The 18,422-nt window shown below is 42.9% G+C and overlaps 1 protein-coding gene across 5 annotated transcripts in view; it reads right to left on the reverse strand.

Moving 5' to 3' along the window:
- The window catches only part of PIP5K1B (phosphatidylinositol-4-phosphate 5-kinase type 1 beta), a gene marked incomplete at its 3' end in the record, with an annotated part of 92,932 nt that overhangs the window by 9,708 nt on the left and 64,802 nt on the right, over positions 1–18,422 (reverse strand). For all 5 annotated transcript variants that reach the window (XM_083576910.1, XM_083576913.1, XM_083576911.1 and 2 more), the window contains 2 exons: positions 14,439–14,594; positions 13,197–13,341 (listed from right to left, as the gene is read on the reverse strand). In XM_083576910.1, coding sequence (XP_083433036.1) covers positions 13,197–13,341; positions 14,439–14,594 — 301 coding nt within the window. The remainder of the gene's footprint in view (positions 1–13,196; positions 13,342–14,438; positions 14,595–18,422) is intronic.

The following is an 18,422-nucleotide window of genomic DNA, read 5'->3' on the forward strand; positions in this document are numbered from 1 at the left end:
AAACCATCACCACTTTGATAATAACATCATCACCATGGTCAAATCCATCTTTAGAACTCTAGGTAAATCCTTCAGTTCCCTTTGCTCAGCTGAAGGTAACTGAGAGTGGGGAAGGGATGCATCCTACCCAGCTGGGTTTAGCCCAGGTCTGAGCCCCTTTCAACGCAATGCAGTGGTGGCAGTGAGGCCACCTGCCTCTCCCCCAGATGAAGACTTACTAGTCAGAGTGGAAGGATACATAGCGCCTTCAAAGCTGCATTATGTCAACAAAGGTATCTGGAAAACATGCGTTTATTTGCCTGGCCACAATATAGGTGAAATCTATATGTATCCTTCTGGACATGTGGTCTGGAGCCTAGTGTTCAAAAGAGATTCCTAAATGACAGTTCATGTATTCGGTCACAGAATACTCCCATCAATGAGAACGACACCAATTACATTCTTTCCATGATATGGCTCGATTATTCTTGAACAATGTGTTTATTTTATTGGCTACATTTTTCAGTGGTCTCTTAGTTTATTTTACTGAGTTTTGGATATGACGGACATGTCTTCTTCAAAGCCTATTAATGGGTGTGTCTCCCCCAAAGACAGCTGCTCCCATTGCAGCCACATGGGGAGAATGCAAATCACCGGAGGAGAGGCCTCATTTTCTAAAGTAAACATAGTGATAGAGGTTAATTTTACACTTTTGATTTCCATTGAATCTGAAATGAAGAGCAAGTGTATCGCACAATACCAGGCAAAACCATCTTGCTCGTTGTGGAAAATGTATAATACTTAAGAGACTAATGTAACATAAGATTAGAGTTCAGTTATCATTGTTCACCTCCCACAACATTTACTATCAGATGCATCCCATGAACAGTTCACGTGGAAACTCACACATACTTCCAAAAGAAGGTTCCGTACTCATTGCTGATGGCAGCTGATTTTGCCAAGGCTGTTATTCCAAGAAAATAGCTGTACTACAGGTTTGAAACGGTTTAAACAGTAATTTGCTTCCTACAGAAAACACTGGGAGCTCCAATTCTGCTGGGAAACTGATAGGTAAAATGCCTTACTTTTTGTCCAATGGCTTTCTGGCGCTCTGCATAAATGTGTTCATGATAAAGGCAACTGACTCTCAACTACATGATTGGCTTGGCTCACCCACATAGTAATTTTATCAGAGAATGGCAGCAACAGCTGGCAGTAGGAATTGACACCAAATAGGTTTTAAAAAGTGAGTACTGTACTGTATTTGCATAGAGTGGATTTTTCTGGGGGAGGAGGGAGGAGAAATTGCTACAATATAGAGATAACTACAGTATTTTTATCTCAGAATTGGAACAAGAGGCAAACAAGAATTGGTGCTGTGTTGTTTTTATTGTAATTACTGGTATGATTTTACTAGATTTTATGTATATGAATAGCTTTAATTCTATCGATGTTAAATTGCTTTTAATAGTTGTTTTTTTCTGAGACCTGCGGGGTATAGGGCGGTATATAAATAATGATAATTATAATCATCATCATAGACTGATGTACATTTGTAGTGTAGATATATCCTTCAGGCCAAGTTATTTCAAAAGGGGCTGTGCAAATACTACACAGTGAACAAACAAGTATTTAATATGCTGTACATGTACCACTTTCCCTAGAGAAACTTCTTTTTGCACCTACTTCAGTACTTTCACCTACTTTCCGGTCTGCTTCAGCAAAAATCACTTACATGTAAGAAAAACTGTGTTAAAAATAGTATGTAGTAAATACAAATCTGTTTTAGCACAATTATCTACATTTAAAAGTTAACAAAACTGATATGTGGTTTTTTCATATTTTAGTCTAATGTATTATTTGACACCTCTCCTCCAATTTATTTTATGCAAGCATCACACCAGTAGCTTAAAAAGTTCTAGGCAACAGAACAACCAACTTTTTCTTAGCCTGGTCTAATATACCAATACTAAATAAGAACAGTATTTTTTTCTAAGTCTGACCATTTTTCAGCTGCAAAAAGAGTCAAGGTACTGATGAAGAGCGACCCAGTAGATCATCAGAATGCTCTCTGGCAATGATACCTTACTTGCACTGCAATTACTGTTTTGCAAAGCAGTTGCATGGAGCCAGAGCTGAGGGCAATGAAACAATCACTGAGACTTCTAGAGCACCGGTGGCAGAAAACTCGTTCTGAATTGGACCAGACATGGGTTAGAGCTCAACGTCGAGCCTACCAAGTGGTGATAGTGATGGTGAAGCAGACTTTCTTCACCACCTCTATTGCATCTGCAGAAAACAGCAGCAAAAGACTCTTTCAGGTGGTTCGCAATCTAACAGAACCACCTTCGCCATTGGGGCCCAGTAAGGACCCCAAGACCTCCTGCAATGATTTTGCAAGTTTTTTGCAGATAAAGTCACTCAGATTTGGAAAGAGGTAGACTCCACCATGGGAGCAGGGCTGGGGCGGGAGAGTGCTAGAGTCCTGTCTAGTCGAGTTGCTTGGGATCAATTCCAATGTGTTACCTCCAAGGATGTGGACAGGCTGCTTGGATGCGTGAAACCAACCACCTGTCTCCTTGATCCTTGCCCATTCTGGCTCATAAAAGCGAGCTGGGAAGGTCAGGGCGATGAGCTCTGTGGGGTGGTGAAAGCTTCCCTCTGTGGGGAGCCTTCCCAGACCCGCTGAAAGAAGCGGTTATGAAACTGCTTCTTAAAAAAATTATTTGGACCTGGCCAATATGGCCAACTAACGCCCAGTCTCAAATCTTCCATTCTTGGGCAAGGTGACTGAGCAGCGGCCTTTGATACAATCAACCATGACATCCTTCTTAACCATGAGGAGCTGGGAGCTGAGGGCACTGTCATACAGTGGTTCCGCTCACTTCCTCCTGGAACACGTCCAGAAAGTGGTGTTCAGACCCCTGGGCTCTCACTTGTGGGGTGCCTCAGGGTTCCGTCCTCTCCCCCATGCTTTTTAACATCTACATGCAGCTGCTGGGAGAGATCATCAGGGGGTTTGGGCTGGGTGTTCATCAGTATGCAGATGATACCCAGCTCTACCTCTCTTTCAAATCAGAACCAGTGAGGGTGGTGAAGGTCCTGTGTGAGTGTCTGGAGGCAGTTGGAGGTTGGATGGCAGCTAACAGATTGAGGTTGAATCCTGACAAGGCAGAAATACTGTTCTTGGGGGACAGGGGGTGGGCAGGTGTGGGGGACTCCCTGGTCCTGAATGGGGTAACTGTGCCCCTGAAGGACCAGGTGTGCAGCCTAGGAGTCATTTTGGACTCACAGCTGTCCATGGAGGCGCAGGTCAATTCTGTGTCCAGGGCAGCTGTTTATCAGCTCCATCTGGTACGCAGGCTGAGACCCTACCTGCCCGCAGACTCTCTCGCCAGAGTGGTGCATGCTCTGGTTATCTCCCGCTTGGACTACTGCAATGCGCTCTACGTGGGGCTACCTTTGAAGGTGACCTAGAAACGAACTAATCCAGAATGCGGCAGCTAGACTGGTGACTGGGAAATGCCGCCGAGACCACATAATACTAGTCTTGAAAGACCTACATTGGCTCCTAGTACGTTTCCGAGCACAATTCAAAGTGTTGGTGCTGACCTTGAAAGCCCAGTGTACCTGAAGGAGCGTCTCCACCCCCATCGTTCAGCCTGGACATCGAGGTCCAGCTCCGAGGGCCTTCTGGTGGTTTGTTCACTGTGAGAAGTGAGATTACAGGGAACCAGGCAGAGGGCCTTCTCGGTAGTGGCGCCCGTCCTGTGGAACGCCCTCTCATCAGATGTCAAGGAAATAAACAAGTACTGTACCTGACTTTCAGAAGACATCTGAAGGCAGCCCTGTTTAGGGAAGTTTTTAATGTTTGATATATTATCGTGTTTTTAATATTCTGTTGGAAGCCGCCCAGAGTGGCTGGGGAAACCCAGCCAGATAGGGAAGGTATGTATGTATGTATGTATGTATGTATGTACATATGTACGTATAAATAAATAAATTATTATTATTATTATTATTATTAGAAAAGGAGTAAGTGGAATTGACTTTTTAATACGTTTTCCAGATTGAAGTGAAGTTGACTGATGTTAAAGGTACTTTTATTCTACCAGACTTAAGTAACAGCAGAAGCAAATTTGCATTATCAGAAATTAGGATGCACAATCACATCTGTCATGATGAAGGCTGCAGAGAGAAAACAGGTTTCAGTACAGTGCAATAGGACACCCGCAGAAAACCAAAGTCCATTTTGGGCTTTTTATTTTTGCCATAAGTAAAATGTGGCATTTGTAAGTTCATTTTTAGTATTGTCAGTTGCCAGATACTTTAATAAAAGCTGCAGTCTCTTTCTGTGGAACAGTCATAGCTACTCATCTGTTATACCAGGGATGCCCAAACTTTTTTCAAAGAGGGCCAGATTTGATGAACTGAACATGCATGAGGGCCGGCCAAAGTTCTTGAGGGTTTTTTTAGGATTGAAGTTTACCCCAAAGTTCTTGAGCTTTTTTTAGGATTGAAGTTGCTGGGCTTTTTTTAGGATTTTACCCCAGGACATATACTGCCATGGGGCTGGATTAAATCGACTGGCGGGTCGGATTAGGCCCCCGGAACGGATTTTGGACATGTCTGTGCTATACTGTTCATGGTTTTTGTGTGTGCCTAAGTCAATCTGTAATAGCTAAAGCATTTGAAATTACAGTTGATTAATTAACCAGGAAATGCTGATGTGTTTAATTTTGAACTCCAGCAAGGGATTCTCTGCAGTTAGGAAGGGCTTTGGTCCACCACTTTGTCTACAGCTGAGCAGTGGGCTTGCGCCAGAAGGACAAGGAAGATAAACCTGGGGATACCTGGATATAGATGAGAGGTATTGTTCTTTTGCTCCCGGTCAAGTTACTATTTACCCAGTTAGTGTATTTGGAATTCAGAAAATGATTTCCCAATGGTCAAGCTGCCCAGCCAACTTGTAGAGTCTATTTTCTTTGGAATCTGACTCTAGCATGTAGCTTGGGGAAAAACATGGCCTGCTACAGTGATTCACAACTACATCAAATATCTATCTATCTATCTATCTATCTATCTATCTATCTATCTATCTGCATGCATTTTTAAATATACATTTATATATACATTTTTATCATATCATGGTCGCTGTATAAACTTCCCAATCTATCTTTCCTTGACATCCTATTGCATTTTCTGTTGTCTTGCTGCATCTCCCTTTATCATCTATTCTTTTCTCTCCTTCCATTCATATTCCTTTGTTTTATCTACTGCTGTTCATAGAGTCAGATTTATCTTAGTACCACTTCGTCTTAGATACCCTTCAAGTTGTTCCAACTCACTCACTACTGTATTCCCATCTATATTTCTTATTTTGGCTGTCACTGAGTGCAACTCAGAATGACTACTTCTTATGTCATAAGGCTTTATTTGGTTTCATGCAGGTCTTATTGTTTGCGATGTGATTGTAATTATAATATTGCATGAAACAACACTGCTTCTCTGTATTTAGTTTTTCCTTTTATTTTAAAATGGATTTCATTTCAGCATTCCATTTCAGTGTTCCAGTGGAACATTTAGTGTTTTATTTCAACACCCGCTTGTGGGATTTTTATTTTATCTAACACATTATCTGTATTGATGACTTTTTTATTAAAAAGAAGGAAAGGTTAGGTGTGTAAAAAGCAATCATACAGGTTGCAAGACTGAGGTCATTTCCCAGTCCAATGCCATTCACCCCTCTCGCATGGAATGCAAATTTATCAGTCCCTTCTGTCCCACTCAATTGCTTTTTCCAGCTGTCACCAGGGCAGGGCAAAAAACAGCTCCTGGCAGTTTCTCCCCTCCTGCACAAGTACTAATACAGGCGGCAGGCATTTTGCATGGGGGTTCTGATCCTGGCCCTGTGAATGTCGGCCAAGCCCATATAAGTTCACCCCATCCCATTCCACTTTCTTCCAGGTCCAAAAGGACCAGCATGTCAGTGATAGTGTGTCAACTGGCCACACCTAAAATGTTTGCCACCTGTAAAGGAACTGTTTTCATGCTGTGTGTTGCAACAAGCAATGGACAACAGTACTAGAGTAAAATCTGTATCCCTGCTTCTACTTCACCTGACACCCTTCTTCCAGTATGAACAGATGCAGCAATATAAGCTTTTCAGGTCACGTTATACTGATAGTTAATGCAAACCAAAATAGTTACCTCTGGCAGCACAGAAACCTTCAGCAGACAGTAAGTGCATTGTGCCCATATCCAGATACCATCTAGGCATGTGCTCAAGATCACAACAGAGATTCCTTGCTGCTTAACAGTTTCTCAGCTCTGTCACTCCTGCCATGAGGATGGCTATGGAATTGCAAAAGGATGGCTTTTCCCTTTCAGTGAGTGGAGGATTCTACTCCGCACTGATGATGATAATGATAATAATGATGATGATGATGATGATGATAATAATAATAATAATAATAATAATTTATTTATACCTCGCCTATCTGGCTGGGTTTCCCCAGCCACTCTGGGAGGCTTCCAACAGAATATTAAAATACAATAGTCTATTAAACATTAAAAGCTTCCCTAAACAGGGCTGCCTTCAGATGTCTTCTAAAAGTCTGGTAGTTGTTTTGATCTTTGACAACTGGAGGGAGGCCATTCCACAAGGCGGGTGCCACTACCAAGAAGACCCTCTGCCTGGTTCCCTGTAACTTGGCTTCTTGCAGCGAGGGAACCGCCAGAAGGCCCTCGGAGCTGGACCTCAGTGTCTGCGCTGAACGATGTGGGTGGAGACGTTCCTTAAGGTATACTGGGCCGAGGCCGTTTAGGGCTTTCAAGGTCAGCACCAACACTTTGAATTGTGCTCAGAAACGTACTGGGAGCCAATGTAGGTCTTTCAAGACCAGTGTTATGTGGTCTCGGCGGCTGCTCCCAGTCACCAATCTAGCTGCCGCATTCTGGATTAGTTGTAGTTTCCGGGTCACCTTCAAAGGTAGCCCCACATAGAGTGCATTGCAGTAATCCAAGCAAGATATAACTAGAGCATGCACCACTCTGGCGAGACAGTCTGCACACAGAATTGACCTGCGCCTCCATGGACAGCTGGGAGTACAAAATGACTCCCAGGCTGCACACCTGGTCCTTCAGGGGCACAGTTACCCCATTCAGGACCAGGGAGTCCTCCACACCTGCCCGCCCTGTCCCCCAAAAACAGTACTTCCGTCTTGTCAGGATTCAACCTCAATCTGTTAGCCGCCATCCATCCTCCAACTGCCTCCAGACACTCACACAGGACCTTCACCACCTTCACTGGTTCTGATTTGAAAGAGAGGTAGAGCTGGGTATCATCTGCATACTGATGAACACCCAGCTGCAACCCCCTGATGATCTCTCTCAGCGGCTGCATATAGATGTTGAAAAGCATGGGGCAAGAGGATGGAACCCTGAGGCACCCCACAAGTGAGAGCCCAGGGGTCTGAACACTCATCCCCCTCCCCGCCACTTTCTGAACACAGCCCAGGAGGAAGGAGTGGAACCACTATATAACAGTGCCCCCAGCTCCTAGCCCCTCTAGAAGGTCCAGAAGAATGTTATGGTTGATGGTATCAAAACCGCTGAGAGATCCAACAGAACTAGGAAACAGCTCTCACCTTTGTCCCTAGCCCGCCGGAGATCATCGACCAGCGCAACCAAGGCAGTTTTAGTCCCATGATGAGGCCTGAATCCCGAATGGAAGGGATCCAAATGGTCCGCTTCTTCCAGGCGTGCCTGGAGTTGTTCAGCAACCACTCGCTCTATCACCTTGCCCAAGAATGGAAGGTTTGAGACTGGGTGATAGTTGGTCATATTGGCCAGCTCTAGAGATTTTTTTTAAGAAGCGGTTTAATGACTGCCTCTTCCAGCAGGTCTGGGAAGGCTCCCTCACAGAGAGAAGCATTCACCACCCCGCCAAGCCCATTGCCCAGCTCCTCCTGGCTCACTTTTATAAGCCAGGATGGGAAAGGATCAAGGAGACAGGTAGTTGGTTTCACTCATCCATGCAGTCTGTCCACAGACTATGTAATTATGGATACATAGTCAGAAACATGGCAGTCACTCCAAATTAACAGAGAATTGAGATTATGATTATTAGCATGATCAGGTATATTTTATTATTTATTCAAAATATTTATATACTACCTCTCACTAAAATAAAACCAAAAATATGTAACGAGGAATGCCCACATTCAGTTGAATTAAGGATGGGGAGAGAACTATACCATTCTCTATATTAAGAGTTATAACTAGAGTTAGCCATACTCTGAGTAGAATCATAGAATCATAGAATAGAATCATAGAATCATAGAGTTGGAAGAGACCACAAGGGCCATCGAGTCCAACCCCCTGCCAAGCAGGAAACACCATCAGAGCACTCCTGACATATGGTTGTCAAGCCTCTGCTTAAAGACCTCCAAAGAAGGAGACTCCACCACACTCCTTGGCAGCAAATTCCACTGTCGAACAGCTCTTACTGTCAGGAAGTTCTTCCTAATGTTTAGGTGGAATCTTCTTTCTTGTATTTGGATCCATTGCTCCGTGTCCGCTTCTCTGGAGCAGCAGAAAACAACCTTTCTCCCTCCTCTATGTGACATCCTTTTATATATTTGAACATAGCTATCATATCACCCCTTAACCTCCTCTTCTCCAGGCTAAACATGCCCAGCTCCCTTAGCCGTTCCTCATAAGGCATCGTTTCCAGGCCTTTGACCATCTTGGTTGCCCTCCTCTGGACACGTTCCAGTTTGTCAGTGTCCTTCTTGAACTGTGGTGCCCAGAACTGGACACAGTACTCCAGGTGAGGTCTGACCAGAGCAGAATACAGAGGCACTATTACTTCCCTTGATCTAGATGCTATACTCCTATTGATGCAGCCCAGAATTGCATTGGCTTTTTTAGCTGCCGTGTCACACTGTTGGCTCATGTCAAGTTTGTGGTCAACCAAGACTCCTAGATCCTTTTCACATGTACTGCTCTCAAGCCAGGTGTCACCCATCTTGTATTTGTGCCTCTCATTTTTTTTGCCCAAGTGCAATACTTTACATTTCTCCCTGTTAAACTTCATCTTGTTTGTTTTGGCCCAGTTCTCTAATCTGTCAAGGTCGTTTTGAAGTGTGATCCTGTCCTCTGGGGTGTTAGCCACCCCTCCCAGTTTGGTGTCATCTGCAAATTTGATCAGGATGCCCTTGAGTCCATCATCCAAGTCGTTGATAAAGGTGTTGAATAAGACCGGGCCCAAGACAGAACCCTGTGGCACCCCACTAGTCACTCTTCTCCAGGATGAAGAAGAACCATTGATGAGCACCCTTTGGGTTCGGTCAGTCAGCCAGTTACAAATCCACTGAGTGGTAGCATAGTCAAGACCGCATTTTACCAGCTTCTTTACAAGAATATCATGGGGCACCTTGTCAAATGCCTTGCTGAAATCAAGGTAGGCTACATCCACTGCGTTCCCTTCATCTACCAGGCTTGTAATTCTGACAAAAAACGAGATCAGGTTCGTCTGACACGACTTATTTTTCAGAAATCCATGCTGACTATTGGTGATCACAGCATTCCTTTCTAGGTGCTCACAGACTGTTTGCTTAATGATCTGCTTTAGAATCTTCCCTGGTATTGATGTCAGACTGACTGGGCGGTAATTATTTGGGTCCTCTCTTTTCCCCTTTTTGAAAATAGGGACAACATTTGCCCTCCTCCAGTCTGCCGGGACTTCGCCTGTTCTCCAGGAATTCTCAAAGATGACTGCCAGTGGTTCTGAAATCACATCTGCCAGTTCTTTTAATACTCTTGGATGCAGTTCATCTGGCCCTGGAGACTTGAATACATCTAGACTAGCCAAGTATTCTTGTACTATCTCCTTAGTTATTCTGGGCTGTGTTTCCTCTGCTGAATCATTTGCTCCAAATTCTTCAGGTCGGGCATTGTTTTCTTTATCGGAGAAGACTGAGGCAAAGAAGGCATTGAGGAGTTCAGCCCTTTCTGTGTCCCCTGTTTGCATTTCACCATCTTCTCCTCTGAGTGACCCCACTGTTTCTTTGTTCTTCCTTTTGCTAAGAACATACCCATAAAAGCCTTTTTTGTTGCTTTTAACCTCTCTAGCAAGCCTGAGTTCATTCTGTGCTTTAGCTTTTCTGACTTTGTGTCTACACGTGCTGGCTATTTGTTTGAATTCCTCTTTGGTGGTTTCCCCCCTTTTCCATTTTTTGTACACATACTTTTTTAATCCTAACTCAGTTAAAAGTTCTTTAGATAGCCACCCTGGCTTCTTTAGGCACCTTCCATGTTTCCGTCTCATTGGTATTGCCTGAAGTTGTGCTTTTACTATCTCCCTCTTAACAAACTCCCAGCCATCATGAACTCCCTTTCCTTTTAGTATTACTGTCCATGGGATCTCACCCAGCACTTCCCTAAGTTTTATGAAGTCGGCTTTCTTAAAGTCGAGAAATTGAGTCCTAGTATGCTTGGCTGCTCCTTTCCGCTGTATAGTAAACTTCAGAAGAGCATGATCACTCGCGCCTAATGATCCTTCCACTTCTACCCCACTAACCAGGTCATCAACATTGGTTAGGACCAGATCTAAAATGGCTGTTCCTCTTGTTGCTTCTCCCACTTTCTGGACAATGAAGTTGTCTGCAAGGCCAGTGAGGAATCTGTTTGACCTTATGCTCTTGGCTGAGTTTGACATCCAACAAATATCCGGGTAATTGAAGTCCCCCATTACTACTATCTCCCTTCCTTTTGCATGCTTGGCCATCTGTTCCAGGAAGGCATCATCTATGTCCTCCGTTTGGCTTGGGGATCTATAGTAAACTCCCACAATGAGGTCACTGTTATTCTTCTCTCCCTTAATTTTGACCCAAATGCTCTCACTTTGGCTTTGAGGTTCTAAATCTTGGATCTCTTCACAGGTATACACATCCCTGACATATAACGCCACTCCTCCTCCTTTCTTGTCTGGTCTGTTTCTCTGAAATAGATTGTATCCCTCCATTATTACATTCCAATCGTGGGACTTATCCCACCAGGTTTCAGTGATTCCTATTATGTCATATTTAGTTTGCTGCACCAAGAGCTCAAGCTCATCTTGTTTATTTCCCATGCTTTGCGCATTAGTGTACAGACATTGAAGTCCATTAATCATTCCCCCGTGTCTCTTATTTAAGGATTTTTTCCTCCCACCACTAGGTCTGTGTGCTGTTTGCTCCATTCGGTCTATGACATTTGGATGATCATCTTCATCAATTGATAGACTCCTACCTTCAGGACCACTGTCTCCCTCCCCCACATTAGTCAGTTTAAAGCCCTCCTGATGAGGTTTCTGAGATTTTTTGCAAAAACATTCCTCCCAACCATTGTGAGGTGCAGCCCATCGCTTGCCAGAAGTCCATCTTCAAGAAACTGCAGTCCGTGATCTAAGAATCCAAACCGTTCCTGTTTACACCATTTGCGAAGCCAGTTGTTCACTTCCACTATTTTTCCCTCTCTCCCTGGGCCACGTCGTTCAACTGGGAGGACAGATGAGATGACAATTTGTGCATTTAATTGCTTCAATTTCCTGCCCAGAGCCTCGTAATCTCTTTTGATCTTCTGGAGGCTATTGCTTGCAGTGTCATTGGTTCCCACATGAACCAAGAGGAAGGGGTATTTGTCAGTGGGTTTTATGATTCCTTGCAGTCGTTCAGTTACATCTTGGATCTTAGCCCTGGGGAGTACACCCATTGAAAGGAATGGATATGGCTAATTTAGGTTATTAATTTCAACAGCTCTACTCTGAGCAGAACTTAGCTGGATACGTCCCTTAGGGTTTGTGTGAGCAAGTCACAGTTATGAAGATTGGATACTTTTTCTCTCATTTGGTTGTCCTGCTTTATACAAGCTTAACAACTTGACAAAATTTTATCTTTGGCAGTGACACTTTGCTTTAAAAATGTAAATTTTGCTTCATTTTTAAAGGCATAAAGGAATATCTTACTGATCTGAGCATGACAATGCTTACTTTGCTGATATAAAAGGCAAGTTTTGACAATTTTTCCTCATGAAAAATACTTCACAAGCAGCTTTCCAGGCAGCTTCCTTGCATTTATAAGCAGAAGTTTTAATGTAAACAGCTAGAGGCTATCACTTATAGCTTAGCTTGAAACAGATATACTCAGCACCTGAATAGTGCTTGGCACTGGTTTATAAGTGACTGAAGAGGAAGTTGGCATATATTTAAACAAATGTAAATTACCTTTCCCTGGGTTGAACAGATAAAGAATAGTTTGAAAAACCAATTACTGCAGGAGGAAATACTGAGGTTATCAAACCTTCCAGTAGAACACCTGCAAAGTACATTTCAGAACAGAAAAGTATGGAGTATACTATAATTCCCTTTACCAAACAGAGTATGTAAAATGTTCTTTATTGCTGAATCAGAAAAAACAGCAGTCCGGAAAAAACCAAATTGCTGCTTGTTGCACTATAGCTTTAAAGAGCAGGTTTTTGTGGGTAAAGCTCCAGGGCACAAAAAAGTGCTGAGAGACACAGCTTTAGAAAGCAGACCTGATAAAAGTTGATCCTCTACTTGGATTTGTTACTTTAATTTAACTCATTCTATGTGTCTGTTTTTCATCTTTCAATTTTTGTCTGTTGTTATAATTGTTCTCTCTCTGATATTGATAGATATATATACATGAAATAATAATTAAAAACTTTACTCAAAAACATAACAGGTAAGTGTGAATAAGCCCTTAGACACACTTAGCTGGGACTCAGGGGGGTTTAATTCTAATTAAATTATAGGGTTGCACTGATGAATCTATGGGTGAGTTTGTACCAACCTATTTAGGTTTCATAAGCCACAATGCATATTTTGGTCATGCCTGCAGTCCTCTCATGTGCTGGGCTTATTAAACTGAAACATAATCATCTGAATGGTCAGAGATGAAAGGAACTGTAGTGCAGCACATGCTCCCCCACCTCCACCTTACAATCCCTGGCAAGTCCGCTGAAACAACTGAACGGGGAGAAATAAATCTGCACTGGCTGGGATGCTGCAGGCTCAGAAGGCTCTCGCTTGTAATAAGGCAGAGATCAGATCTGTAACTGATCTGTTTCCCCCTGAATTAAGTACAAATCAGAACAGTTGGGTTTGGGGAAAGAGTCCACCCATCTCTAGCATATATACAAATTTTAATTACCTGTTAGAATAAAACCGAGTTCCATCATGTTGATAATTGTCATCTACGTACAAAGAAGAAGAAGAAATTGTGGTTGCTAAAGATGCTGCTTCAAAAAGGGAAGGTGTGCTTGGCACTAAATCTGGCTGATGTCGGGAGGCTAATACTGTGCAGAGGGGAAAAAAGTCTGTAAATCATTCTTGCAAATATGAAACGAATACATTTTCATGGAAAATCTTACCTGCTCACCTATAGTGGCAACATGTAAAGGCATGCACAAGCCTTGGGACTATGTGCTCTTTCTTCATATCTCACCTCCAGTGCATATTATATTTTTGGCTTTGGGCTTGAATATCCTGGCTTGCATTAAGAATTATGTCCAAACTGAGGAGCTCTAGCTCAATGTCAGCTAACAAGCCAGGATGTTCTCAGCTATAGGTTCTTCACACCAAAGAAGATTTTTCTATTTTGGGGGGGCTGGGTGGGGGGAGAGAGGAAGAAGTGCACCATAGCTTATTAACCATGGTTTATGAAGAGAAAACTAATGGGAGAAGGAAAACAAAGGTTGATTTTGCCTCATGCTGATATGGGCCCAGAAAGAGTGGCAGAGATGTTCAGTGCCCAGTGGCTGTGGATCAGTCATCTGCCAAGGCTTGTATGAGGAGATCCACACTGTATATTTAAAGCACATTCACAACACATTTAAACCCCAGGCTTCCCCAAAACAATCCCAGGAACTTAGTTTGTTAAGGGAACTTGGAATTGTAGCTCTCTGAGGGGAAGACTATAGTTCCCATGATTCTTTGGGGAGAGGCAAGTTCTCTAGATGTGTGTTGGGGGTGCTTTCAATGTATGCTGTGGCTCTGTCCTATGTCTTGACAATTAGAATTGAGATAAGCAGCATAAGCAATGGACCAAAAGCAATTCCCAAGATGAAGGTGTGTTCCAGGGTGGTTACCATCTTAATTGCAGCAGAGGTGGCTTTATAGATGCTGCTGGACCACAACTCCTTTCATTCCTGAATCCTGGCAATGCTGATGGCAGCTGATGGCAGCTGGAGACTAACAACTCCTGATTTAAAGGATTTCAAGCTTTGCCCAGACAATCTAGAATTCTCTAAGCATTGTTTTTTAATCATTGCTTTAAGCTTCTTCACTGGTTTTAAATCTCCCACTTTTTTCACTCATTTTTTAAGCAGAAGTGCCAAAAATCTTGAAAATATTTCTGTTTATTAAGAGCAGTGTAGCTCATTTGAAGCATTACCTTCTTCATCAAGGCTACAATAGCTCTGCCCCTCAGTAAGCAAGTCATGATTTTCATCTTTCCAATCTTGGCTAACCACAGAAACAAATTCTTGTGATGTAGCTTTTAAAGCAGCAATGGAATTGCATCGTTTCTTGGAGGGAGAGGACTTTAAAGCTGCATTCAAAAAGAGAGAGGATAAAAACAAGGCAGATTAATTAAATACAGATAAACTAAGCAATGAACTTTTAAGAAGGATTTTTCACTGTTACACAAACACTTTCACAATCCTTTCTTGTTCATCTCACTTGAATGCTGCTGACTGTTAAAAAAGAGGTTTGATCAGATTGCCCAATCAATTTCCATTATTCTAAGTACATTGTAATAATGTCTTTAGAAGAGTCTATAATATGGGCAGTATAAATCTGAGACATATTTACATTCAGCATTGCAGTAAAAAAACTTGAACTTTTTCACGGCAGGGAGCTAGTAATAAGCCAAGTATCAGGCATACTTATACCATGTAATCTCTTCATCCCAAAAAATGGCATCTGCCTATTTTTCACTGGAATATATTTTACAATGTAAGATTTTATGGTTATATAAACCTAAATCCTCTTGCAAATAAAATTGCAAGGGAAATGTCTGTTTGGCTAAAAATATAATTGAAAACAAACCTAAAATATAGATTCCTCCCCTGCATATCTGAAATTATTGTAAAGAACTTCAAGAACATTTTAGTGAAATAACCTATAATCTGCTTATTTTATGTTAAAAATAAATACTGATATCCTTGACTGTATACATTTTTAAAGCCATCTGCACCTTAACCAGGTGCAGATGGCTTTAAATTTAAATTGCAACCAGGACAAGGTTGTGTGCTGCTGCTGCTGCCCATATAGAACCAGGGCCTACATGCAGAGGGATCTCACAAAGAATAGTGGAATCCTGTCCCTCCCCCTGCCCACTATATCCTCTGGCACACATGTGGCAGGCAGCGCACCAGAGTAATCATGAGACCTCTGCATGTCTATGACCATTGTTATTACTTATTAAATTTGTATACTGCCCTTCCCCTTAAGTTCACAGGGCAGTTCACAACATAAAAATACAAAATGAGAACACTAAACAAATAAAAAACAAACCAATAACCGCCACCATCCGCCAACATTTGAAAAGCCATGGAATGTTCAATCAGCCAAAGGCCTGGTTATAGAGAAACATTTTCGTCTGGAACCTAAATATACACAATAAAGGTGCCAGGTGAGCCTCTCTGGAAAGAGCATTCAACAAACGGAGAGCCACTGTAGAAAAGGTCTGTTCTTAGGTTGTTGCTCTCTGGACCTCTTGTGGAGGGGGCACATGAAGAATGGCCTTCAATGATGGTTGCAGGGTCTGGGTCCTTGAGGTACTGCAGTCCTGAACCATTTAAGGCTTTATAGGTCAAAATCAAAATCAGCACTTAGAATTGGGCCTGGAAAATAACTGGTAGCCAGTGGCCAGGATCCGTGTCAGATGCTCACACCGTCTTGCTCCAGTGAGCAGCCGAGCCACCCAGTTCTGACTAGCTGAAGTTTCCAAACTGTCTTCAGAGGCAGCCCTAAGTATAACACATTGCAATAATCGAATATTGAGGTTACCAGAGCACAGACAACAAAAGAGGTTGTGGAGAATTAACAGGGACACATTTCCCCTGTCTCTCCCAATGGAGGTCATCACACAGGGCAACCAAAGCAGTTTCTGTGCCAAAACTGGGCTAAACCCCAATTGAAATGGATCTAGAAAATCAGCTTCCTCCAAGAGCACCTGGATCTAGCAACCACCCATTCAAGAACATTGCCCAAGGAAGGGATATTGAGCATTATGGGGATTCCTCCATACATGTATACACTGGGAAGGATCATGTCCATGTTGCTCTCTGCATAAATGTGTGCATGTTGTTGTTGTTGTTTAGTCGGTTAGTCGTGTCCGACTCTTCGTGACCCCATGGACCAGAGCATGCCAGGCACTCCTGTCTTCCACTGCCTCCCGCAGTTTGGTCAAACTCATGCTGGTAGCTTTGAGAACACTATCCAAACATCTCGTCCTCTGTCGTCCCCTTCTCCTTGTGCCCTCAATCTTTCCCAGCATCAGGGTCTTTTCCAGGGAGTCTTCTCTTCTCATGAGTGGCCAAAGTATTGTAGCCTCCACTTCAGGATCTGTCCTTCCAGTGAGCACTCAGGGCTGATTTCCTTAAGAATGGATAGGTTTGATCTTGCTGTCCATGGAACTCTCAAGAGCCTCCTCCAGCACCATAATTTAAAAGCATCAATTCTTCAGCGATCAGCCTTCTTTATTTTCCAGCTCTCACTTCCATACATCACTACTGGGAAAACCATAGCTTTAACTATATAGACCTCTGTTGGCAAGGTGATGTCTCTGCTTTTTAAGATGCTGTCTAGGTTTGTCATGGCTTTTCTCGCAAGAAGCAGGCGTCTTTTAATTTCGTGGCTGCTGTCACCATCTGCAGTGATCATGGAGCCCAAGAAAGTAAAATCTCTCACTGCCTCCATTTCTTCCCCTTCTATTTCCCAGGAGGTGATGGGACCAGTGGCCATGATCTTCATTTTTTTGATGTTGAGCTTCAGACCATATTTTGTGCTCTCCTCTTTCACCCTCATTAAAAGGTTCTTTAATTCCTCCTCACTTTCTGTCATCAAGGTTTTGTCATCTGCATATCTGAGGTTGTTGATATTTCTTCCGGCACTCTTAATTCCGGCTTGGGATTCATCCAGCCCAGCCTTTTGCATGATGAATTCTGCATATAAGTTAAATAAGCAGGGAGACAATATACAGCCCTGTCGTACTTCTTTCCCAATTTTGAACCAATCAGTTGTTCCATATCCAGTTCTAACTGTAGCTTCTTGTCCCACATAGAGATTTCTCAGGAGACAGATGAGGTGATCAGGCACTCCCATTTCTTTAAGAACTTGCCACAGTTTGCTGTGGTCGACACAGTCAAAGGCTTTTGCATAGTCAATGAAGCAGAAGTAGATGTCTTTCTGGAACTCTCTAGCTTTCTCCATAATCCAGCGCATGTTTGCAATTTGGTCTCTGGTTCCTCTGCCTCTTCTAAATCCAGCTTGCACTTCTGGGAGTTCTCGGTCCACATACTGTTTGAGCCTACCTTGTAGAATTTTAAGCATAACCTTGCTAGCTTGTGAAATGAGCACAATTGTGCGGTAGTTGGAGCATTCTTTGGCACTGCCCTTCTTTGGGATTGGGATGTAGACTGATCTTCTCCAATCCTCTGGCCACTGCTGAGTTTTCCAAACTTGCTGGCATATTGAGTGTAGCACCTTAACAGCATCATCTTTTAAATTTTGAAATATTTTATAAATAAATAAATAAATTTTGAAATTTTAAACCCCTTGGATCACTGCCTTGCCGTGGCGGAGGGGCTTGAATAACTCAGAGAAGCTATGAACTATGCCAAGCAGGGCACCCAAGATGGACAGGTCATAGTGGAAAGTTTTGACCAAACGTGATCCACTTGGAGTGGGAACCAGCAAGCCACTCCAGTATCCCTGCCAAGAAAACTCCATGGACAAAGACAACAGGCATATAAAAGTTATGACACTGGAAGATGAGCCCCTCAGGTTGGAAGGCGTGCAACATGCTACTGAGGAAGAGCGGAGGACAAGTACAAGTAGATTCAGAGCTGATGAAGAGGCTGGGCCAAAGCCGAAAGGTCGCTCAGTTGCGGATATGCCTGGAAGCGAAAGAAAAGTCCAATGCTGTAAAGAAAAATATTGCATAGGAACCTGGAATGTAAGAACCATGAACCTGGGTATGTTGGATGTGGTCAAAAATGAGATGGCAAGGATAAATATTGACATCCTGGGCATCAGTGAACTAAAATGGATGGGAATGGGCGAATTTAGTTCAGATGACCATCATATCTACTACTGTGGGCAAGAATCCCGTAAAAGAAATGGAATTGCCCTCATAGTCAACAAAAGAGTG

This window comes from Podarcis filfolensis, assembly GCF_964270895.1.
Source record: "Podarcis filfolensis genome assembly, chromosome: 11".
NCBI classification, from domain to species: Eukaryota; Metazoa; Chordata; class Lepidosauria; order Squamata; family Lacertidae; genus Podarcis; species Podarcis filfolensis.